Consider the following 26339-nt stretch of genomic DNA (forward strand, 5'->3'; position numbering starts at 1 on the left):
TCAAGAGGGAATTGTGCTTGACGATATTTGCAGTGGGAGAAAAGCTCGGTATATGTACTAGAGCAGTAAGTTTGAAACCGCCGATAAAAACTTACATCCAGGCGCAGATGTAAAGGATAAGCATGTCACTTACCATTATTATTGATGTTACCAATGATATGAAGTTCCTAAAACACCTGGTAATACCACGACAGATCGAATGGTCGCAGTGATAAGTCCATACATTAAAAGAAGAGTATAAAATGACAGCATGACCATCTAAAAATTTTAAAGCGTTCTAGCAAGAACAAACCACCACTGTGACGTTCAACTTAGTTTATTTTGTTCTTTCCTTTGTATCAACAAAGCTGTGAAAATTGATCTAGCTTCTACTGCTGTCTCGAAACTAAGGTCTTGTGTACAAACAAAGCATCCTGCTCCCGAAATGTACTGGAAATTAATATATTGTAATTGTTTGATTACCTTTGGCAAAGGACAGTTTCGATGCTAAACGCCTAATTAATGAAAAATATTAATTATTTATAACTTATTACACAAAATAGGCCGCCAGCTTCGCCATTTTATCTTTGGGTGGCTTGTAGCGAACTTTGCCACTCTTGGTTCCTCCTCGAACACTGCGACCGCGATACCGCTCACCTTGACTACGGCGTACTTCAACAGCTTTATGCTTTTCAATCTGTAAGTGTTTATTTAGTTAAGTGAGTCCAATTAGAAATATTATCGTACCATTGGAAAAAAATCTATAAAACAAAATATACAGCCTTTCATTTCAGTTACATCATTCTTAAATGGCGTTTTATCAGACTTGTATAAAACAGTGATTAATTGCGCGCCACACTCTTCACAGGAATCAGCTGCAATTAATTATTTGAAACAAAAAAATAAATTCAGAAATTCATAGTGTATTGATCTATATGCTTACCTTCAACATTCACTTTAAATGCATCGTCGAAGCAATTAATGATGACATCGCAAAAATTGCAAACTAGTTTCCAACTTTTTGGGGACAAAGTGCAATCCATTACGAGAATACCTTGTTCACATTCGATGCAACTGGATACGCCCAGATTTAAGTAAGAATGTGTGCAAGACGGATGGGGGCAATTATTACACCCTGAGTTTTTAGCCATGCCTCTGAAAGGTGAATGGTTGTAACAGTATGGGCACAACGAAAATGATTTGCCCTTGGCTCCGCTAGACCAAGCAAGTAGCTCAAAATCATCCAAAGGGCATTTAAGCTCTTTATATACACGTATTGTTCCTTTTGTCGGCATTGTGTATGTTTCGTCACATTGTGAGCAATGCAGCCTCGCAGGTTTGGATTGTATGTATTTCATATATCGTCGACATTTTCCGCAACGAGAAAGAGATTTTCCTGCGGAACATAAGGAGGAAAACGTTGCTTCAAACAGAATATCCATGCTACTAATGTTTTGAACAAAATATAAAAACTTAAGTTGAAATATTTCGACAGCATGTTTTAATACTGAAAAGTAATCAGCCGATCCCAGGGCGATTAAATTTAATTGTTGTTCAACAGCAGATCGCATTGAAGGAAGAATCAGCTCTGGATCTATCTGAAAATAAATTAAGATTTTCTTTTAGTGCGTCAGACAATTGCAGTAATGGAAAAAACATTTGGTGTAGGCATTACTTCTAAGTTCACCTGAATTTAACTTATCATGTATAGCGCATATTTGAAGATTTCGTGTAAAATTTTGTATTATGAACAATTAATAGTACAATGCCATTAGCTGGTTACTGCCCTAGAATACCGAAAGAAACAAGAAACTGAAATTGGTGAAAAAGGCACTCACACTACGAATTATCACCAGTCTTTTTTCGCCTCGAACAGTCGTCGGGCGCGGACGCGTTTGCTTTTCGCTCCGCAATTAACTTGTATAGTATACATTTTTTTTTGTTTTTTTTTCACACCTTGACAACGTCGCGTGTTTTTGCTGACCATCCGTGTCGTAACTCTTCCGCTCAGTGTATTAACGTAAATAACCATGCCGTGCGGTGTAAATTCGTGCAGCATTAACGACGACCGCTTTCTTTGGAAGTGCAAGTTCTGCAGTAGAACTTACCATGCTGCGTGTATCGGCGTACAACGACACCGCGAACTTTTCATCACATCTTATATGGCGCCATTGTGTACGGAATGTCAAGAAATTCTCCGGAAGGAAGCTGACGTACGGAAGCTGCTTCATCAACAGGAGCAGCTTGTGGAGGCAATTCATCGACAGACGGACGCCAATCATCGCATTGCCGCGGATATGAAAAAATTCTGCTTAGTGTCAGAATTGTTCGACAGTATTGAGCACCTGCTTAATGATGTCAAAGAAACTTTGTCAGCGATTAACAAAAGCAATCAAAACATGTCCAGTGCGGTCGGGCAGCACATAAAGTCGTGTGACAATAAATTGCACACGACATTGACCGGCATCAGCGAGTCGTTTTCAACGATGCCACAAAAAATACATAAATATTTTGACGAACGGCTCTCAAGCCTGACAAGCAATTTTATTAGTTCAATCACAGAGGCTGAGTCATTGAAACCTCATACAAATAACGACTCAAAACTTACTGAAATACTCGAGGAGGTGAAATTTGTCTCAGGGACTGTCTCCAATCTTCAGGTGACCAACACATGCAGTGCAAAACCTCAAAAAAGTCTTCAGGAAGAACTAGCTGAAAAATCTTTCTACCCGAAAGCGGACCATAAATCTCCAGGATGGAGATTTCTGCGTAACAAATGGCAATGAAAGCAGGACTGGTCCACTTATGATGCCAACCAACGGTCTCGAAGACTACAAGAAAAAGCTGCCGAAAAAGCCAAAAGAAATCCTTAAAAAAGAAAACAACAAATCACTCATACCAGTAAACAAAACAACCAGCACAGCGGTACGCAAAACTATCAACGCATCAACGCATCAGACAAAGAATTACTAGACACAGCAAAAGTTCATTTCGCCGGGCCACCCTCATCAACCGACCATCCGATAGCTGCACTTTCTGCTCCAAAACTCATCAACTTCAGGAAAGGAGAAACTATCAACCCGTATCGATCTGAAAAAGGTACAACACAGAGCACTACTTCAAAGTCAGAACCGGAAAATACTGCTCCGCTGCTAGATCCTATGCGTCCACCGATTGTCAGACTAACGGAGCAATCCGCTGCTGGTGACAAACGCTATCTGAAAGCAAATTATGGATACGGTACGAACTTTCCTTGCTTTCCTGCATGATCAGCCAATAACGGTATGCATTCGAGGAATCACCAAAATTAGTGCATCGGTGATGTTTTTTTTTTTTTAGTAGCATAAGTATTTATGATAAATATTAGTAAATAATGAGTATGTGTGTCCAATCACAAATGGTGACTTCTCAACACTGTTAGAAATTTGTAATTTTAATTGTTAGGATTTGTTTGCTTTCGCAATTAGGACTTATCATTCGTAGGGATTTAAACCTACTTTTCAGAAAAGGGGAAGTAAACTTACAACTAACTTAATTGCTAACTTATTGGCTATAAAGAGAGCTTATCGTAGCAATTGAGGATTGCAACGATTTTTGTCGAAAATTGTTAATAATTTTATTTGACATAGCTTCTAATGGTTCAACACCAGTAAGTCTATGTAATTCGAGTGTACCAAACCAAATAGGTCGCTTCAAAATCATTTTCAGAATTTTATTCTGAATCCTTTGGAGCGTTTTCTTCCTTGTTGAACAGCAACTTGACCAGATCGGTACAGCATAAAGCATTGCTGGTCTAAAAATTTGTTTGTAAATCAAAAGTTTGTTCTTTAAACAAAGTTTAGAATTCCTGTTAATGAGAGGATATAAACATCTCGTATATTTAATGCACTTGGCTTGTATACTCTCAATGTGCTCTTTGAAAATAAGTTTTTTATCATAAATTAGTCCCAAGTACTTAACCTTGTCGGACCAACTTAAAATATGCTTTTTCTATGTCTAAAAGAGCAGCTCCAGTGGATAGTGCATCGGTGATGCTGGCAGCTGAAGGACTACCAACTGACTTAAACCTGCTACGTGAAATTTTCCTGGACGTACATGAAGAACTGGGAATATCACGCGATGACGCTTTAGCAGACCTGCAGTCTCATCGGACATCGTTATCCAGTGAACGAACACACCGCCTACAACAACTAAGGGAAAGCACATCCTTTTCAGTCATATTGGCGACTGAAACAAACTGGGATGAAATTGTCAAAAGTGAAGAGATTTTTGGAAATATGTTTAATGTATTCAGGAATGACAGGAATCTTCAAGAATCCGAGAAGAAGTCAGGCGGAGGAGTCCTCATAGCGTTCTCTGTGAATTTTAATTCAGAAACTCTTGCTGCACCTAAATTCAAAGAATTCGAGCACATTTAGATAAAATCGCACATAGCAGGTGAATCACACGTATTCGCCTCTGTGTACTTTCCTCCACATAACGCTAATAAAATTACGTACGAAAAGTTTTTTAATTGCGCAGAAAAAATTTTATCTGAACTACCTCCAGAAGTGAAAGTTCACATCTATGGGGACTTCAATCAAAACACCGCTAACTTCATCTTGGACCCTGAAAACGAAAGCATCCTACTCCCAGTCGTTGGAGATAACATCACTTTGCACTTCATGTTTGACGAAATTGCTAAACTAGGTTTGAACCAGGTTAACCATGTAAGAAACCGTGAAAATTGCTATTTGGACCTACTCTTAACGAATATCCATGAAGATTTCTGTGTGACCGAATCATTTAACCCACTGTGGAAAAACGAAAAGTTTCACACAGCAATTGAATATTCTTTATTTCTACATGAATATCAAAGACCCAACGACTGTGAGTATGAGGAAGTCCTTGATTTCAAACTCGCGAACTATGCAAATATTAAAAACAAATTAAACTGTGTCAGTTGGCAAAAAATTTTTAGAGATGAAGGAAATGTCGAATCATCTGTTAGCGTCTTTTAAAAAATTCTGTACAACATCATCTCTCAAGAGATTTCATTGAAGAAAAAACGACGCCACGCTAACCGCTAAGTATAACAAACAAATAAAACATTTAAAAACCGCAAACAAAAAACTCACAAAATTTTCAAAAAGCACAATAGCAGTGAAAATCTAGCAATTAACTTGGAATTATGTGATCAACTGAACTTTGCAATCAGTAATGCATTTAAAGAATTCAATACAAAAACTGAACTAGAAATTAAGTCTTGTCCAAAGAACTTCTTCAATTACGTCAAAACAAAACTAAAATCAGACAATATTCCATCATTAATGCAACTCGATGAACATGTTGGTGATAACTCGGAGAAAAATTGCAATCTCTTTGCAAAATTTTTCCAGGCAATCTATACCACATTTTCCGAAGAAAATCGCGACCGCGATTATTTTGCATTTTATCCAGAATATCCATTGGTGTCAACCAACTTCAGGTACAGGATGTTTTGCAGGGTCTGAGAAATTTAGACCCTTCCAAAGGACCTAGACCTGACGGAATACCTCCAGCACTCATGAAAAATCTTTCGAAGGAACTTACATCTCCTTTGTTCTGGCTGTTCAATATGTCGTTGGAAACTGGAGTCTTCCCAAATATATGGAAAAGCTCATTTTTAGTGCCTATTTTCAAATCTGGGCGAAAATCTGACATACGTAATTATCGTGGAATCGCTATTATCTCTTGCATACCTAAACTCTTTGAGGCAATTGTCAATGAAAAGATATTTGCTCAAGTCAAAAATCTAATAACTGACAAACAACACGGCTTCTTCAAAGGCCGCTCTACATCCACAAATTTACTCGAATTCGTAGATTACTCATTTAATGCAATGGATAATGGGAACCATGTTGAAGCTCTCTATACAGACTTCAGCAAAGCATTTGATCGTATTGACATACCAATGCTACTTTTTAAACTGCAAAAAATTTGAATTGAGTCTGGTCTCCTGAAGTGGCTTGAATCATATTTATTAATCATATTAACAGGCAACAAATAATAAAATTTAATGGAAAAAGTCAAATCCCATTCAAGTTACTTCAGGTGTTCCCCAAGGCTCCCACTTAGGACCACTTCTTTTTATTTTGTACGTAAACGACATTTCCTTCATCCTCAAAAATATCAAAGTTCTAATATATGCCGACGACATGAAGCTGTTTTTGGAAATAAAAAATCAAGAAGACATCAATGTATTTCAGAATGAAATCCACACATTTTACATCTGGTGTAAGAAAAGCCTACTTGAAGTAAATGTAAAAAAATGCAATGTAATATCCTTTAGCAGAAAATTAACAACGCCCAAAATTGTAATTGCATTAGGGGATCAGAATGTGAAGAAATGTGATAAAGTTAGGGATTTAGGAATAATCTTAGATTCTAAACTTAATTTCATCGACCACTATAACACTATCATACACAAGGCAAACAACATGTTAGGGTTTATCAAACGCTTCTGTTACAATTTTCAAGACCCGTACACTATCAAAACTTTGTATATTGCCTATGTGAGGTCACTACTGGAATACTGTAGCATTGTTGTTGATTGACATTCAAACATTGAAAGAACGGCGAGAGTACGCGATGGCTTCATTTGTAAACGATATCGTTTCGCAGACCGTTGACTCAGCAGTACTACTTTCTAAATTGAACTTTTATGCACCCATTCGACAACTTCGACACCGTAGTTTATTTGCTCTTAACCATCATCGTACGGAATACGCAAAAAATGGACCTATAAATAATATGATGAATTCTTATAATCAACACTGCGAAGCCATTGACTTTACGATGTCCCGGTATAAACTGAAACAGTATTTCAAGTCCTTGAGGCTGAGGACACAAAATTAATTTGTTTTATGTTCGTGTATAGTTTAGAAATTGATGTAACTAGTCTACATATATGATTGACGAAAAAAATAAATAAATAAATAAATAAATATTAATGTTAAATACCTAATTGAAGAATTAATATTTTCTCTTAATTTAATTACACTTCATTTTGAATAATGGAACAGTTTTGCTCCTTCTCCATGCCTCTTAGAACGTACTGAACTATCTTTTTCTTAAGTATTATGCAACACCCGAACAACTTTCGCAATCTGCCTCAAGATAAAGTTTTTACATAATCAGACCTTCAAAATTGTCGAGCCTAAATAATACGAGTAACTATACTGTCGAAATGGGTCAATTCTTGTTGAAGTACAGTTTTCGATTGATCTAACGGTTGCTTTCCAAAGAACGGTCGACAGAATTATAGACCTGGTAATTTGGAATATACGGTTTGGCCCATATAAGAGCCTGTTTCATCCGAAACTGCTTATTAGGGACGAATGACCGTTTGGGGTTAAAGTCCCCAAATCAATCAATCAATCAGAAACTGCTTACATTAGTTCTAGACAGCGACAACAGCAGTCCTCACTTAGCAGTAGTAGTGGCAGCAGATAGAAGCAGCTGCTGTGAAAACGGATAGCAGCAACAGCTTGCGGCAAGTAGCCACTGGCAACTGATAGCAGTAGTTGCAGTGGGTATCAGCTACGTTAATGTGGTAGGGCCAGCTGATGCAGCGGCACTTCCTCTAGTAAAAAGCTGCATTTGTGCAATGGCGGGCAGCAACAGTAATGGATACATTAGCCGGCACTTCCTCTAATTTAAAGTTGCCATATTCTGACAACACACAAACATTTTGGAATGCTGCCAATAAAAATATATGGGTCGTCAAATTTTCAGTGTAAAAACAGCTTTTAACTGTGTTGCTTCAAAATTCCTCAATCCCCTCTGTCGGGGTAGCATACAGATGCGATCAACATTATATCCGATATGAAATTGAAAAACAATTTTCCTTATAAGAACACCAAACAAATTATTAAAGATTTAATTTTTTTTTGTTTTACGCTAGAATTAATAGTAAACTGTTATTTTGATCTGCATGACTGTTGAAATGCGGTAGCACTTTAACTCAACTTTTGCACAAAATTTTAAACATATTCAATACAAGTAATGTAACGAACAACCATATGTTGTTCTAAGTCAACCTTACGGTCGTGGCATTGCATACAACCCTTAGGATTTTTGTTTTTGCTTTTATGGCCTCAAGGCTCAAGGCACCACCTACTTCGAACTTTGTGTTTTACATGAAGATTCGTTCGAGGCGAAACTATAAGCTCATAAGCTATTACCGATTGATGTTTTGGATGCATTCATGTTGATCTAAGCATATCCGCTTGAGATTTGCATTGATTTTTTATCGAAACTAATACATCTTATCGTCTAATACATCTTAAATTGATCAGAAGTCGTTAAGATATTATTTAAGTGGAAAAACAAGTTTTTAGGCAGTATTTAGGAGAACAAAGCAGTTAAAAAGCGTGTTGGGAAGTGCAACCGAACAAATGAAGGACTGACTGTGCACGCCATTCACGATCGACGGTCAAGCGACGCCAGTTAGAGCGCGTGCTGGACTACTAAGAGCTTATTATCGACGACAATAAATAATTTGGTTGGATGAGCCTATATAAGGTGGCATATCTAACGGGTAGGTCAGTCGCGGTTAACCATTTGTCCATCACTGTAAATAGGTATTTGTACTTAGGTTTAAAACGGTAATATTGTAATGCATGGGAAAACATGATTGATGACGCTGTTTTTTTAAGGGGTTATACTGCCGCTCTTCGCATATCCGTCCCATATCGATTTTTGATGATTTTGACTTTTTCGTGGGAATCTGTTTAAAATCATCTCAAGTTTTTAAAAAAATTGTAAAATAGTAAACTTTGTTCATGAATATGGAAAATCAAAACCCGTTTGTGTTGTCCCATGTCGAAAATATTCGCATAACAGTCACGTTCATTTTATTGATCATGGAGAGGGCTAACTGACGTCCTTAAGTGCCCTTTTTTGAACCATACTATGTGGAAATTATCTATAAAGAATGCGGGACTTCTTTTCATTGTATATCACGTCCAACATTCTTGGAGTTACGATTAGAACTAACTTTATTTAAACGCCTTAAAAATACAATCGGCAATCGAGTCGCCAAAGCTGGCTAACGCGGCTGCGTCAGCACAATTTATTCTTCCTTTACCGTGCAGCCGATTGCTGCCGTTGCACAGTGGAGCTGTTTTGAAAAAAGACGGTCAAAAGTCTTTTCTCACTTTTTCTTACCCCCAGGTTTGGTGTCTTCGGAAGTATTGTTCAGAATACTAATTATAGTTTCGAGGTACAAGTACACATATTTTTTAGAATTTATTTAGAAAAAATTGTATTTTGTTATTATCTAAAACATTCTAGAACATCTGAAGTCGATCAGAAGTAGTTAAGATATAATTTAAGTGAAAAAACTAGTTTTAAGGTAGTCTTTTAAAGAAAACGGTTATATTTTTTCAGAGATAAGACATAGGAATTTTGTGTCTTAGGCAAAGTTTCATGAAATCGATAGCTCTACTACTTTGCCGAAGATCAAAGTTGAATATCTCGCAAAATAAAAAAGTTAATTTTTCCAAGTGCGATACTAGCTTAATAAGCAATTATATGAAAATGTCAGCTAACTATAATTAGTATTCTGAACAATTCTTCCGAAGACACCAAACCCCTAAAATGTGAGACAAAGTGAGAAAAGACTTTTGACCGTCTTTTTTCAAAATGGCCCCACAGTACGTTGGTGACTGCTGCCGGTGCTGCGAAGTCAGCACTAAATGTGTTAGGTGCTTTTAGACCCGCTAACGCGGCTGCGTAAGCACTAAATGTGTTGGGTGCTTTTAGACCCGCGACGCGTTTTCTATTCGCGCCCGGGTAGCACCGTCCTCTAGTTTTTGCATCCGCTTCTGGCTTCGCCGCCAGTGATACAGCATGGCGGCGACTTTTAAGGCGGCGATGATGGCCCCGTCAGTTTTATCGCTCCGACGTAGGCCTGATTCTGCTGAATCAGATCCCATGGTCGTGGGAACCCTATAATGCGAGCGTTCTCATCGACGACGATGTTTGGTACATCGCTTTCGGCTTAAGCTTCACTATTTTCTCCCCCCTTTTGGACGGGGGCGCAAGCGTCTGTCACAAATTACATCTGTGGCTTTGGACGGAGGGTCGTCTTCTAACTCCCGTGTAGGACCTTGCGTGTCCATACATCGCTAAGACGCCTGCAGCTGTTCGCTTGTAGATTTCTCAGACGCTCCTTTATCGGGACTGTGTTCATTGCTTGGTTCCGCTTCTAGGCTCGCGATTGGTAATGGAGCAAGGTTTCGTACATTTCGCTTGTATACACCTGAAGCCGTGCGTACTGATGCTACGCGCACGATGCCGTTCGCATTAGCAAATATTTGTGTGACTATGCCCATGGGCCATTTTGCCGTAGACACGTTATCGTCTCCTATAAGCACGATTTGCCCTATCTTGACATTCGGATTCTTTCTAGTCCACTTGGCAAAGTTGCGTAGCTCATGAAGGTATTCATTTCTCCACCTAGCCCAAAATTGCTCAAGTTGATTCTGAACCCTTTCCCATCTTGTATCCAAGTTTTCACCTTCGCCTACTTGGGTCGGGATTGGCACGGCAGTCATTGGCCTTCCAATCACGAAATGTCCGGGAATTAGAGGTTGCTGTGAGTCCGGTTAGGTTAGCATTGCCGTCAGTGGTCTGCTGTTCATTATGGCTGAGATCTGATAGAAGAGTGTTTGTAACCCTAGTAAGTTGAAATGTGCCCCTCTAGCGGCTCCAGTGAATTGCCGTATTGCCGTTTTGATGTTAGATTCCCAGAGCCCTCCAAAGTTAGAACTCCTGGGTGGTATAAATGAGAACTTGTTACTGTTGAATTATCGACGTTTATCGGTGAGAAATAAATTAAAAGCCACAAATTTCCGGACGTTTCGACTTACTTATTTATTTTTTCAGTCATCTTCAGCGGATTTTGCTAGACTAAAAAACTATACCGGCGTACTGTTTCACTTCTATCGATCGAAATTTGTTGCTTTTCATTTATTTCTCACCGATAAACGTCGATAATGCAACAGTAACAGAATTAAGCGGTGATGATCCCAACGAAACAAATGAGAACTTGATACCTTGCTCCGCCATTAAACCGACCTGGTTGTTGTAGACCTTTCGCAATTCGGCGAGCTTTCTGCTTGTCCCCACGAAATTGCGACCATTATCTGAGTAAATCGTGGACGGTGTTCCTCGTACTGACGTAAATCTTAGAAGTGCAGATATAAATGCATTGGTTGACTGATTCTCCACTACTTCTATATGCACAGCCTTAGCGGGGGGCTAGTGTGGTTGGTAACGACTCTGCCAACCACGCTCGACGCCTGGGTTCGAATCCCACCGCCGACATAGATTGTCGATGGTCGATGGCGTGATCCACTCACAACCAACCCAACTGGTTTAGAATCAATCCTAGCCGACACCGGGAGATTTTCTGAGGCGAAAAATCTCTGGGATCACGCCTTCCATCGCATGAAGAAGTAAAGCCGTTGGCGCCGGTTCGTTAATAAACGGGTCGTGAGTTAGGGTCCTGGGTGTGGGGTCGCCTCCCTGGGCGTCGGTGATTGGCCACAACAGTGGCGGAACTAGACCGACGGAAAATAAGCGAGAATAAAAAAAAAATATATGCACAGCCTTTTTGGAGAAGCGAATAAAGACGCAGTAGTTTTTTTTTTTTTTTGATTTGTAATTAAGAAGGACCTCAAATGGTCCACAGAGATCCACTCCAGTATGGGTGAACGCGGACGATGGATTGACTCGTGCCCATGGAAGTGCTTCCATATGTTGCTGCATTCGCCTGGGCGTTGCACGAGCGCATTTTAGACATTTTCTCATTACGCCTCCAGTTATGTTTCGGAGATTCGGCATACAGTAGGTACGACGGAACTCGCTAATGACTAATTCCAGTCCACAATGATGATTTTTTTCGTGAATGTGTTTTATGATTATCTTCGAAAAAGGATGTGACTTAGGTATCAGAATAGGATTTTTGTGGGTATGTGGTAACTCAGCTAAACTTAACCTTCCCGACACGTTTAGTAGTTCATTCTGTAGTGTGAGTTTCAAGTGCTCGAGTGGTCCTTCCTTGACATCCTTACCGCTTTTAATCGCCTCTAGCTCGGTGAGATATGCGCTTTGTTGCATGATGTGAAGGATTGATTTCGTTCCTTCCTCCAATTCTTCAATTGTGAATGGTCCTGATTTGTGTTCCATTATTATGCCTTTTGCTCTCAACTTTTTCGATTAGGCTTTGAAATTGTTAAGAATCCTTTTGATTAACGCAAACCATCGGCGCGTTTTCGTAAAGGACTTGTATTGTGTTACAAGGTCCTTTATTGGCTCGGCATTGATTGTCATTATATAAACTTCTTGCACTCTTTCTTCTAGTAAGCACTAGATGCTCTCTTCAAATTGATTCTGGGGGTGGTTGCCGCTTTGCATGAACTCCGGACCGTGCAACAACAAATCCCGCTTGCAGCCGAGGAGCTGTCCTACCGTTTTTTTCTCCTGTAGGAGCCTATGACCACTGCTACCATTAGTTAGATATATTGTGGTATACTACGCGTTAATTTTTATGCACTGTCAGTTCGTTCCATCACTATGGGTATCAGTGATAGTCGCACCCAGACTTTGCATTTCACCCCAAGAAGGTATGACTTCTTTGATGAAGTTCCTTACCTTCATTAGTTCAGCAGACCATATCTCGTTAGGCGTGAGGATACCTTTTCCAAGAATACGCAGTCTTTGCTGAATTAATGCGCGTCATTGGCACAGTAAGTGTTCCGAGGTTTCTACTTCAGAATTACAGAAACGACATAAGTCATCTGTCAGTTTACCTAATTTTTTAAGGTGATACTTATTCGGACAGTGCCCAGTAAGTAGGCCAATTAACCTACTCAGTGTCCTACCATGACTCCTCGCGAAACGAGATCAGCAGGGTTGCTGGCTGATTTGACATAGTGCCAATTTTCCACTTTAGTCAGATGTTGAATTTTCCTGATTCGATTCGTGATAAATACCTTCCATCTTGATGCTGGTGATTTTAGCCATGTAAGTGCGACTTGTGAGTCACACCAGAAGTGTTCTGATGTAATTCGACCTCCGAATATAGTTTTAACCCTTTGACCGAGCTCAGCCAGTAATAGTGCTCCCTGAAGTTCCAAGCGTAGCAGGGAGATTTCCTTCATTGGCGCTACTCTTGATTTAGCGCACAGTAATTGTGTGTTTGCACTTCCACTTGTGTTGATACTACAACAGTAGAAACACGCACCGTAAGCCTTGGTGGAGGCGTCCGAAAATCCATGCAATTCCAAAAGATGTGGTTTACTTGGAATTGCTTGCCTGGGAAATTCAATTTCCTGAAGTCGAGGTAATTCCTTTTTTATGGCGTTGCACTGCATTGTCACAGCAGCCGGAATTTCGTCATCCCAGTGTACCGGCAGCTTCCATAATTGTTGAAGTAGTATTTTTGCTGCCACAATTACAGGCTGCATTAATCCTAGAGGATCGCAAAGACGCAGGACTTCTGATGCCAAACGCCTCTTAGTCATTGAGACGGCTTTCGCGTCATGTGTCTCTTTCACTTTGGATATGAAGGTGTCATTCTCTGGTGCCCAGTTCAATCCCAAAGTTTTCACCGTTTCCCGTTCGCCTATGCGCACTGTGGATTCCAAGTCTTCCTTCGAAATTCCGGATAGTAAGTCTTTGATGTTAGACGCCCATTTCCTCAGAGGGAATCCTCCCTGCAATAAAGCGGCTTCAGTCTTTCTTCTGATATCCACGAGTTTTTCTGCGGTTTCTGCTCCCAACAACAGATTATCCGTATAGAATGATTTTTGAATGATGCTGCATATTTCTGCGTTTGTTTCCTTTTGCTCTTCTCCTGCTTGGTACAGTGCTCGACATGCTAGGAAAGAAGAGGCACCTTCACCATATGTAACAGTCTTCAGTCGATATGTTTTTATCTTTTCACCGTTGTTAAATCGATACCGAATGCATTGCATCCATGTGTCGTCGTCATGCACTAGTATTTGCCGGTACATTTTGGCAATGTCCGCACTGAACACGTGGTCTTCACCTCTGAATTCAAGCGAGAGGTCGAATTGATCTCGCTGTATGACTGGTCCAACTGCCTGCACGTCGTTCAGAGATTTTCCAGAGGTGGTCTTGGCACTTGCGTCGAAGACCACTCTTAATTTAGTGGTGGTTACCCTTTCGGAGGGCAGTATTTTCGCGATTATTCGCCAGGGCGCACACTTAACATTTCGCACACTTGCACCGCGACGATCACGCACTTTTGGTTCCTTTTGACGTTGACTAACGTCTATATCGAAATTAGGCCCCTGAATTTGAAAATCTAGTAATTCAACCAGGGAAACCCAGGGAAAAGTGGTCAGGTTTTGAGCGCTTATTTTGCAGTCATCTACAATCAGGTTTTCGAGGTTTTGGCATCAATCGATCAGAAATTCTTTTACGGTTAAATTTATGTAACAAAAACAAACTATTTTTTGAGATACACTATTGAAAAATTGGTAATCAATATCGATTGTCTAAATCATACCGCGCAGCCAATCACTACCTCTCTTCCCAAGCACAGTCAACACTAACGGATACAATCGATCAGACTTTGTTGTTATTGTTGTTGTCACTTTCTGTTTCCGATGTTTATGCTGCTGCTACTGGCGGATAAAACCTTGCAAATATGCATCTTTTTGTTGGTGTTAATTTTACGACAGCGGCGCCCCATCATTTTAATTCCAAAACCGCACCAGTGACATGCGGACGCTAGGTGATAGCAGCTGAAAGGAGAAAAGACAAAAGAGTACCGGTCATCTCGTGCCGGTTTCACCCGTAATGCTGGTGGCTTTTAGTAGTAAATGGCTACTGCAAAACACTTAAATGGCTGGAATTCTGGACGGACTAACCAGAAAACAACAATATAATCGGCAACTGGCACCTTTTGGTGCCTCGAAATTTTGGTACAGAAGCGGCTAATTGAATTTTCTGTTTTACCAAATGCTGCTGCTAGCGAAAAAAACCTTGCAAAAATGAATGTTTGTGTTGGTGTTAATATTACGACAGCGGCCGGCGCAGCTTTCAAGAAACATTTGTCTCTACCATTTCATCATCTATGTAGCCCCTCCTTCTTTCTAATTATCTGACGAAGCCTTGGTATAAAACGTATCGTTCGAACATTTCACTCCATCAGTTTCATTACTAAACCGTACCGATTACATACGGACGCTATATTGAAAGAATTCTGGACGGACTAACCAGAACACAAGGATATATTCGGCAACTGACACCTTTTGGTGCCTCGAAATTGTGTAATAGAAGCGGCTAATTGAATTTTCTGTTTTACAAAATGCTGCTACTGGCGGATAAAACCTTGCAAATATGCATCTTTTTGTTGGTGTTAATTTTACGACAGCGGCCGGCGCCCCATCATTTTGATTCCAAAACCGCACCAGTGACATGTGGACGCTAGGTGTTAGCAGCTGAAAGGAGGAAAGACAAAAAAGTACCGGTCATCTCGTGCCGGTTTCACCCGTTATGCTGGGGCTGTTAGTAATAAATGGCACTGCAAAATACTAAAATGCCTGGAATTCTGGACGGACTACCAGTAAACGAGAATAATCGGCAACTGGTACCTTTTGGTGCCTCGAAATTTTGTCACAGAAGCGGCTAATTGAATTTTCAGTTTTACCAAATGCTGCTGCTAGCGAAAAAAACCTTGCAAAAATGCATGTTTGTGTTGGTGTTAATATTACGACAGCGGCCGGCGCAGCTTTCAAGAAACATTTGTCTCTACCATTTCATCATCTATGTAGCCCCTCCTTCTTTCTAATTATCTAACGAAGCCTTGGTATAAAACGTATCGTTCGAACATTTCACCCCATCAGTTTCATTACTAAACCATACCGGTTACATACGGACGCTATCTTGAAAGAATTCTGGACGGACTAACCAAAAACAAGGATATATTCGGCAACTGGCACCTTTTGGTGCCTCGAAATTGTGTAATAGAAGCGGCTAATTGAATTTTCTGTTTTACAAAATGCTGCTGCTGGCGGATAAAACCTTGCAAAAATGCATGTTTGTGTTGGTGTTAATATTACGACAGCGGCCGGCGCAGCTTTCAAGAAACATTTGTCTCTACCATTTCATCATCTATGTAGCCCCTCCTTCTTTCTAATTATCTGACGAAGCCTTGGTATAAAACGTATCGTTCGAACATTTCACCCCATCAGTTTCATTACTAAACCGTACCGGTTACATACGGACGCTATCTTGAAAGAATTCTGGACGGACTTACCAGAAAACAAGGATTTATTCGGCAACTGGCACCTTTTGGTGCCTCGAAATTGTGTAATAGAAGCGGCTGATTGAATTTTTTGTTTTAAAAAATGCTGCTGCTGGCGGATAAAACCTTGCAAACATGCATCTTTTTGTTGGTGTTAATTTTACGACAGCGGTCGGCGCCCCATCATTTTGATTCCAAAACCGCACCAGTGACATGTGGACGCTAGGTGTTAGCAGCTGAAAGGAGGAAAGACAAAAGAGTACCGGTCATCTCGTGCCGGTTTCACCCGTAATGCTGGTGGCTGTAAGTAATACATGGCTACTGCAATATACTAAAATGACTGGAATTCTGGACGGAATAACCAGTAAACGAGAATAATCGGCAACTGGCACCTTTTGGTGCCTCGAAGTTTTATAATAGAAGCGGTTAATTGAATTTTCTGTTTTACAAAATGCTGTTGCTAGCGGAAAAAACCTTGCATAAATGCATGTTTGTGCTGGTGTTAATATTACGACAGCGGCCGGCGCAGCTTTCAAAAAAAAATTTTCCTTACCATTCCATCATCTACTTAGCTCCTCCTTCTTTCTAATTATCTGACGAAGTCTTGGTATAAAACGTACCGTTCGAACATTTCACCCCATCATTTTGATTCCAAAACCGCATCAGTGACATACGGACGATACGGATTTTTGTAATAAAGGTTTACAGCTATAGTAATTTGCTAGCAGTTTCGTCTAGTGCTAAAAGGAATATATTGAGAATCTTCGCAATGTCTCGACACATGAACATGATCTATAAGCGCAATTCTCGGAATACATCGAATTTGTTAATTCTAATGTTTGTCTTGTCATTTCAAACTACGAACAAATGCTTTTTTAATTCGAATACCTGGGAAGCGGGGATGCCAATATGAATAACGTTTCATCCATATATGTCATTTATATTATTTATTAATTATTGTTCAAAGCGCTCTAATGTCAGCAAATAAGAAAGCACTGTTAGATGAAAAATATAGAGTCCTACGTCATGCGGTCGGGTCTTTAATACCACCCTCCTACTATTTTAAATACATGAAGTTATATGCTGGGCTGGACCTAACCTAGCATGAGCTTTATCTATTTAATGTCAAACAATTTTTAAATTTAAAATTTTTGCTTGAATCGTTCTGGTCTCCAATTTCAGATAGATTCGTTGAGTTTGCTTTTTGCTTAGATAGGAAAATTTTACCCAATTCGCTAAATTAAATGATTGTCTTGGTAGTGCAGTTACGAACAAAAGTTTGATTCGAATATGTATGAAATGACAGCGATTAAATAAGAGAGATCCATTCTTCTAGTATATATTATTATTTATAACGTTTTAACGTCTCAGCATTTAGAAATGCACTGTTAGATAAAATTGCAACAAATACTGGAGTTGCAATTCCCTCTACTATTTGTTTTAATGGAATATAAGAATACGGTAGTCAACGTCATGCGGTCGAGTCTTGAATACCACCCTCCTACTATTTATCGCAATTTTGCGACTATCCCGGTGTCGGCGATTGACACAAAGTTATTCGATTTTACCCTTTCGGAGGGCAGTATTTTCGCGATTATTCGCCGGGGCACGCACTTAATGTTTCGCTAACTTGCACCGCGACGATCACGCACTTTTTGTGCCTTTTTGTCGAGATTTGCGACTATCCCGGTGTCGGCGATTGACACAAAGTTATTCGACTTTACCCTTTCTGAAGGCAGTATTTTCGCGATTATTCGTCGGGGCGCGCACTTAATATTTCGCGCACTTGCACCGCGACGATCACGCATTTTTTTGCTTCTTTTTGTCGCAGTTTTGCGACTATCCCGGTGTCGGCGATTGACACAAAGTTGCTCATGTTGATTCTGAACCCTTTTCCATCTTGTATCCAAGTTTCCACCTTCGCCTACTTGGGTCGGGATTGGCACGGCAGTCATTGGCCTTCCAATCACGAAATGTCCGGGAATTAGAGGTTGCGGTGAGTCCGGTTAGGTTAGCATTGCCGTCAGTGGTCTGCTGTTCATTATGCCTGAGATCTGATAGAAGAGTGTTTGTAACTCTAGTAAGTTGAAATGTGCCCCTCTAGCGGCCCCAGTGAATAACCGTATTGCCGTTTTGATGTTAGATTCCCAGAGCCCTCCAAAGTTAGAACTCCTGGGTGGTATAAATGAGAACTTGTTACTGTTGAATTATCGACGTTTATCGGTGAGAAATAAATTGAAAGCCACAAATTTTCGGACGTTTCGACTTACTTATTTATTTTTTCAGTCATCTTCAGCGGATTTTGCTAGACTAAAAAACTATACCGGCGTACTGTTTCACATCTATCGATCGAAATTTGTTGCTTTTCATTTATTTCTCACCGATAAACGTCGATAATTCAACAGTTACAGAATTAAGCGGTGATGATCCCAACGAAACAAATGAGAACTTGATACCTTGCTCCGCCATTAAACCGATAAGCTTATTTTGAAATACCTGGTTGTTGTAGACCTTTCGCAATTCGGCGAGCTTTCTGCTTGTCCCCACGAGATTGCGACCATTATCTGAGTAAATCGTGGACGGTGTTCCTCGTACTGACGTACATCTTAGAAGTGCCGATATAAATGCATTGGTTGACTGATTCTCCACTACTTCTATATGCACAGCCTTAGCGGGGGGCTAGTGTGGTTGGTAACGACTCTGCCAACCACGCTCGACGCCTGGGTTCGAATCCCACCGCCGACATAGATTGTCGATGGTCGATGGCGTGATCCACTCACAACCAACCCAACTGGTCTAGAATCAATCCTAGCCGACACCGGGAGATTTGCTGAGGCGAAAAATCTCTGGGATCACGCCTTCCATCGCATGAAGAAGTAAAGCCGTTGGCGCCGGTCCGTTAATAAACGGGTCGTGAGTTAGGGTCCTGGGTGTGGAGTCGCCTCCCTGGGCGTCGGTGATTGGCCACAACAGTGACGGAACTAGACCGACGGAAAATAAGCGAGAATAAAAAAAAATTATATGCACAGCCTTTGTGGAGAAGCGAATAAAGACGCAGTAGTTTTTGTTTTTGATTTGTAATTGAGAAGGACCTCAAATGGTCCACATAGATCCACTCCAGTTTGGGTGAACGCGGACGATGGATTGACTCGTGCCCATGGAAGTGCTCCCATATGTTGCTGCATTCGCCTGGGCCTTGCACGAGCGCATTTTAGACATTTTCTCATTATGCCTCCAGTTATGTTTCGGAGATTCGGCATACAGTAGGTACGACGGAACTCGCTAATGACTAATTCCAGTCCACAATGATGATTTTTTTCGTGAATGTGTTTTATGATTATCTTCGAAAAAGGATGTGACTTAGGTATCAGAATAGGATTTTTGTGGGTATGTGGTAACTCAGCTAAACTTAACCTTCCCGACACGTGTAGTAATTCATTCTGTGGTGTGAGTTTCAAGTGCTCGAGTGGTTGTTCCTTGACATCCTTACCGCTTTTAATCGCCTCTAGCTCGGTGAGATATGCGCGTTGTTGCATGATGTGAAGGATTGATTTCGTTCCTCCCTCCAATTCTTCAATTGTGAATGGTCCTGATTTGTGTTCCGTTATAATGTCTTTTGCTCCCAACTTTTTCGATTAGGCTTTGAAATTGTTAAGAATCCTTTTGATTAACGCAAACCATCGGCGCGTTTTCGTAAAGGAGTTGTGATACTTGTATTGTGTTACAAGGTCCTTTATTGGCTCGGTATTGATTGTCATTATATAAACTTCTTGCACTCTTTCTTCTAGTAAGCACTAGATGCTCTCTTCAAATTGATTTTGGGGGTAGTTGCCGCTTTGCATGAACTCCGGACCGTGCAACCACAAATCCCGCTTGCAGCCAAGGAGCTATCCTACCGTTTTTTTTTCCTGTAGGAGCCTATGACCACTGCTACCATTAGTTAGATATATTGTGGTATACTTCGCGTTAATTTTTATGCACTGTCAGTTCGTTCCATCACTATGGGTATCAGTGATAGTCGCACCCAGACTTTGCATTTCACCCCAAGAAGGTATGACTTCTTTGATGAAGTTCCTTACCTTCATTAGTTCAGCAGACCATATCTCGTTAGGCGTGAGGATACCTTTTCCAAGAATATGCAGTCTTTGCTGAATTAATGCGCTGCATTGGCACAGTAAGTGTTCCGAGGTTTCTACTTCAGAATTACAGAAACGACATAAGTCATCTGTCAGTTTACCTAATTTTTTAAGGTGATACTTACTCGGACAGTGCCCAGTAAGTAGGCCAATTAACCTACTCAGTGTCCTACCGTGACTCCTCGCGAAACGAGATCAGCAGGGTTGCTGGCTGATTTGACATAGTGCCAATTTTCCACTTTAGTCAGATGTTGAATTTTCCTGATTCGATTCGTGATAAATACCTTCCATCTTGATGCTGGTGATTTTAGCCATGTAAGTGCGACTTGTGAGTCACACCAGAAGTGTTCTGATGTAATTCGACCTCCGAATATAGTTTTTACCCTTTGACCGAGCTCAGCCAGTAATAGTGCTCCCTGAAGTTCCAAGCGTAGCAGGGAGATTTCCTTCATTGGCGCTACTCTTGATTTAGCGCACACTAATTGTGTGTTTGCACTTCCACTTGTGTTGATACTACGACAGTAGAAACACGCACCGTAAGCCTTGGTGGAGACGTCCGAAAATCCATGCAATTCCAAAAGATGTGGTTTACTTGGAATTGCTTGCCTGGGAAATTCAATTTCCTGAAGTCGAGGTAATTCTTTTTTTATGGCGTTGCACTGCATTGTCACAGCAGCCGGAATTTCGTCATCCCAGTGTACCGGCAGCTTCCATAATTGTTGAAGTAGTATTTTTGCTGCCACAATTACAGACTGCATTAATCCTAGAGGATCGTAAAGGCGCAGGACTTCTGATGCCAAACGCCTCTTAGTCATTGAGACGGCTTTCGCGTCATGTGTCTCTTTCACTTTGGATATGAAGGTGTCATTCTCTGGTGCCCAGTTCAATCCCAAAGTTTTCCCGTTTCCCGTTCGCCTATGCGCACTGTGGATTCCAAGTCTTCCTTCGAAATTCCGGATAGTAAGTCTTTGATGTTAGACGCCCATTTCCTCAGAGGGAATCCTCCCTGCAATAAAGCGGCTTCAGTCTTTCTTCTGATATCCACGAGTTTTTCTGCGGTTTCTGCTCCCAACAACAGATTATCCACATAGAATGACTTTTGAATGATGCTGCATATTTCTGCGTTTGTTTCCTTTTGCTCTTCTCCTGCTTGGTACAGTGCTCGACATGCTAGGAAAGAAGAGGCACCTTCACCATATGTAACAGTCTTCAATCGATATGTTTTTATCTTTTCACCTTTGTTAAATCGATACCGAATGCATTGCATCCATGTGTCGTCGTCATGCACTAGTATTTGCCGGTACATTTTGGCAATGTCCGCACTGAGCACGTGGTCTTCACCTCTGAATTCAAGCGAGAGGTCGAATTGATCTCGCTGTATGACTGGTCCAACTGCCTGCACGTCGTCCAGAGATTTTCCAGAGGTGGTCTTGGCACTTGCGTCGAAGACCACTCTTAATTTAGTGGTGGTTACCCTTTCAGAGGGCAGTATTTTCGCGATTATTCGCCAGGGCGCGCACTTAACATTTCGCACACTTGCACCGCGACGATCACGCACTTTTGGTTCCTTTTTACCGCAATTTTGCGACTATCCCGGTGTCGGCGATTGACACAAAGTTATTCGATTTTACCCTTTCGGAGGGCAGTATTTTCGCGATTATTCACCGGGGCACGCACTTAATGTTTCGCTAACTTGCACCGCGACGATCGCGCACTTTTTTGTGCCTTTTTGTCGAGATTTGCGACTATTCCGGTGTCGGCGATTGACACAAAGTTATTCGATTTTACCCTTTCTGAGGGCAGTATTTTCGCGATTATTCGCCGGGGCGCGCACTTAATATTTCGCGCACTTGCACCGCGACGATCACGCATTTTTTTTGCTTCTTTTTATCGCAGTTTTGCGACTATCCCGGTGTCGGCGATTGACACAAAGTTATATTTTCAACTAATTGTCGAGTACGCACTTATCACTTATGCACTTTTACCCTCGACAATTACAGGGGATAGTCAAAATAAGTAGGATAGGCAAAATTTTGATGAAATTTGAAATGCTATAGCTTTGCTATAGCGTTTAATTCGATTTTAATAATTCGAACACCATTGAACTGGAAAACTTTTGAAATTTCATTTTCTGACCCCAGATCTGGCCTAGGTCACCGGATATAGGAAATATTCTTGAGTTCCGGTAGGCATGTCACACCTGCTAATTTTTGGATGGATTTGGTAATGGGTTACCCGATAAAAATGCCCATTTGCATCATTGGCATAGATGACAAAATCATTTCTAAAGCGAATGATTCATCAAGATCCGAAATCGGCCAAGAACTCATCGAGAAATGGCTATTTTTCATCCGGAAGTCCTCAGAGGAACCTTTAGTAGGGGACATTTACGTTTTTGCACCAAATATAGCGTGTTAAACCTCTATCTTCAGGATTTTTTATCAGGAATCTTTTAAATGACATATATCTGAATATAGGCTGCATTGGCCACTTCCGGAACGACCTGGAGGCCCCGAAGGAACCCGTAGTGGGAGAATTCACATTTCTGCATCAAAATATAGCATGCGACACCTCTATCTTCAGGATTTTTCATCAGGAATCATCCAAAAGACATATTTTTTTAAAAATCAGATTACGTTGGCCACTCCCGGAACGATCCAGATTCCCCGGAGGAACCCGGAATTGGGACATTTACATTTTTGCATCAAATAAAGCGTGCGACACTTCTACCTTCAAGACTTTTCATCAGGAACCATCAAGAAGACATATTTTTGAATATAGATTACGTTGGCCACTACCGGGATGATCCGGATACCCCGTAGAAACCCGGAAATGGGGACATTTACATTATTGCATCAAATAAAGCGTGCGACACTTCTATCTTCAGGATTTTTCATCAGGAATCATACAAAAAAAATATTTCCTAATATAGGCTGCATTGGCCACTTCCGGAACAACCTGGATGCCCCGAAGGAACCCGTAGTGGGAGAATTTACATTTCTGCATCAAAATATAGCATGCGACACCTCTATCTTCAGGATTTTCATCAGGAATCATCCGAAAGACATATTTTTTAAATACAGATTACGTTGGCCACTCTCGGAACGATCGAGATGCCCCGGTGGAACCCGGAATGGGGACATTTACATTTCTGCATTAAATAAAGCGTGCGACAGCTCTATCTTCAGGATTTTTCATCAGGAATCATCAAAAAGACATATTTTTGAATTCAGACTGCATTGGTCACTACCGGCACAACCTAAATACCCCGGAGGAACCCTGATGAAAAATCTTGCAGCTCTATGCGCACGCTTTATTTAATGCAGAAATGTAAATGTCCCCATTCCGGGTTCCTCCGGGCATCCGGATCTTCCTTCGGGGCATTCAGGTTGTTCCGGAAGTGGCCAATGCAGCCTATATTAGGAAATATTTTTTTTGTAAGATTCCTGATGAAAAGTCCTGAAGATAGAAGTGTCGCACGCTTTAATTGATACAATAATGTAAATGTCCCCATTTCCGGGTTCCTACGGGGTATCCGGATCATCCCGGGAGTGGCCAACGTAATCTGTATTCAAAAATATGTCTTCTTGATGGTTCCTGATGAAAAGTCTTGAAGGTAGAAGCGTCGCACGCTTTATTTGATGCAAAAATGTAAATGTCCCAATTCCAGGTTCTTCCGGGGAATCTGGATCGCTCCGGGAGTGGCCAACGTAATCTGTATTTAAAAAAATATGTCTTTTGGATGATTCCTGAGGAAAAATCCTGAAGATAGAGGTGTCGCATGCTATATTTTGATGCAGAAATGTGAATTCTCCCACTACGGGATTTCTTCGGGGCCTCCAGGCCGTTCCGGAAGTGGCCAATGCAGCCTTTATTCAGATATATGTCTTTTAAAAGATTCCTGATAAAAAATCCTGAAGATAGAGGTGTAACACGCTATATTTGGTGCAAAAACGTAAATGTCCCCCACTAAAGGTTCCTCTGAGGACTTCCGGATGAAAAATAGCCATTTCTCGATGAGTTCTTGGCCGATTCCGGATCTTGATTAACCATTCGCTTCAGAAATGATTTTGTCATCTATGCCAATGATGCAAATGAGCATTTCTATCAGGTAACCCATTACCAAATCCATCCAAAAATTAGCAGGTTTGACATGCCTACCGGAACTCAGGAATATTTCCTATATCCGGTGACCTAGGCCAGATCTGGGGTCAGAAAATGAAACTTCAAAAGTTTTCCAGTTCAATGGTGTTCGAATTATTAAAATCGAATAACGTTTAGCAAAGCTATAGCATTTCAAATTTCATCAAAATTTTGCCTATCCTACTTATTTTGACTATCCCCTGTACGTCGGAGTCACCAATGGAAATTATCTATAAAGAATGCGGGACTTCTTTTCATTGTATATCACGTCCAACATTCTTGGAGTTACGATTAAAACTAACTTTATTTAAACGCCTTAATAATACAATCGGCGATCGAGTCGCCAAAGCTGGCTAACGCGGCTGCGTCAGCATAATTTATTCTTCCTTTGCCGTGCAGCCGATTGCTGCCGTTGGTGACTGTTGCCGGTACTGCGAAGTCAGCACTAAATGTGTTAGGTGCTTTTAGATCCGCTAACACGGCTGCATCAGCACTAAATGTGTTGGGTGCCTTCAGACCCGCGACGCGTTTTCTGATTCTGCTGATTGTGCTGAATCAGATCCCATGGTCGTGGGAACCCTATAATGCGAGGGTTCGATGTACCCTCCCGCCTTGCAGTTGCGTGGTATTCGATAATGCCCAAAGCCCTGATATTTGGTGGCATTAAACCTCAAACATGCATATTCTCGCGGAAACAGCTTTATGTCACATGGTCACGAGAAAAACAATTGGTATCATATATGAAAAAAACCCGAAAAATGGTTGGCCATAAGGTATTGCGAGAATTTTCGTTCAGGACCAAATAATATTGTCACTATGTCATGACAATAACGAAAATTATAAAACGATTAAAACCAGCCCTTGATATTTCTCGCCATTTCGTTGCAAGAATTGTAAGATTGCTGTGAAACTTGATTACGCGTGGTAGTCAACAAATTAAAGCGTCGTTGTCAAGATAACATACTCATACAAAAATCTGTTGAAGATGTTTTTCAAAGTCAAACTGATTTTATGTTCCTCTTAATTGCTTTCCTTCCATGTTAAAACGAAAGTTATAGTTGTAGTGATAGTTTATACGGTTTAAGTTGGTTTATTTGACATGGCACGATACATCTTATGTTTTACTGAGCCAGATACAATTTTTATTATATCTAAGTTAGCAGAAGAAAGAGGGAGGCCATTTTTTTATTTCTCGCGGCCGACTACGAGCTAGTGGGGATTAAAGGCTAGAGGAGGGGAGGTACGATTTTGAATTAAAACTATTTAGCACTTTGTTTTTCAACTGGAAGAACAGTAATAGTGATGTGGCGCAGTTTTGGTCTGAAGTGTTTACATAGATGTTGGCTCTTCGTTTTCGTGTCTCCAGCATAGTGGTATTCTGACAAATAGACAATATAATTTCAAATTTTAATGTCAGCATTTTTCAAAAAATAGTATAACTGTGTCATGTACTGGAGATCCCCGCTTCCCAGAATGTCACTAACGGGAACGTTCGGTTGTTTTCCTCGGGCCCGAAGGGAATCTATCAGCTTGGACCTAGCACCAGAGAATTCGGTACACGACCACACAACATTCAATGTCGTGAAAGCCATCACCACAAATACAGTGATTACTTTCCACAAGCCCTATACGAAAGAGATGCGCGTTTAACGTGTAGTGATTGGACATAAGTCTGGACATCACGCGAATGAAGTCCCGACCTACATCCAACTCCTTAAACTATGCTTTCGTCGATACCTTAGGAGAAATGGAATGTAGCCACCGTCCCAGTTCAT

The 26339-nt window shown here is 40.8% G+C and overlaps 1 protein-coding gene across 3 annotated transcripts in view; it reads right to left on the minus strand.

Moving 5' to 3' along the window:
- Positions 1-300: 300 nt before the first annotated feature.
- The window catches only part of LOC129726405 (DNA topoisomerase 3-beta), a 297697-nt gene continuing 271658 nt past the window's right edge, over positions 301-26339 (minus strand). For all 3 annotated transcript variants that reach the window (XM_055683044.1, XM_055683043.1, XM_055683042.1), the window contains 3 exons: positions 923-1577; positions 727-854; positions 301-676 (listed from right to left, as the gene is read on the minus strand). In XM_055683044.1, the coding sequence (XP_055539019.1) occupies positions 530-676; positions 727-854; positions 923-1577 (930 nt within the window). In that variant the 3' untranslated portion in view covers positions 301-529. The remainder of the gene's footprint in view (positions 677-726; positions 855-922; positions 1578-26339) is intronic.

The sequence above is a fragment of the Wyeomyia smithii genome, chromosome 3 (genome assembly GCF_029784165.1).
Source record: "Wyeomyia smithii strain HCP4-BCI-WySm-NY-G18 chromosome 3, ASM2978416v1, whole genome shotgun sequence".
Classification (NCBI taxonomy): domain Eukaryota; kingdom Metazoa; phylum Arthropoda; class Insecta; order Diptera; family Culicidae; genus Wyeomyia; species Wyeomyia smithii.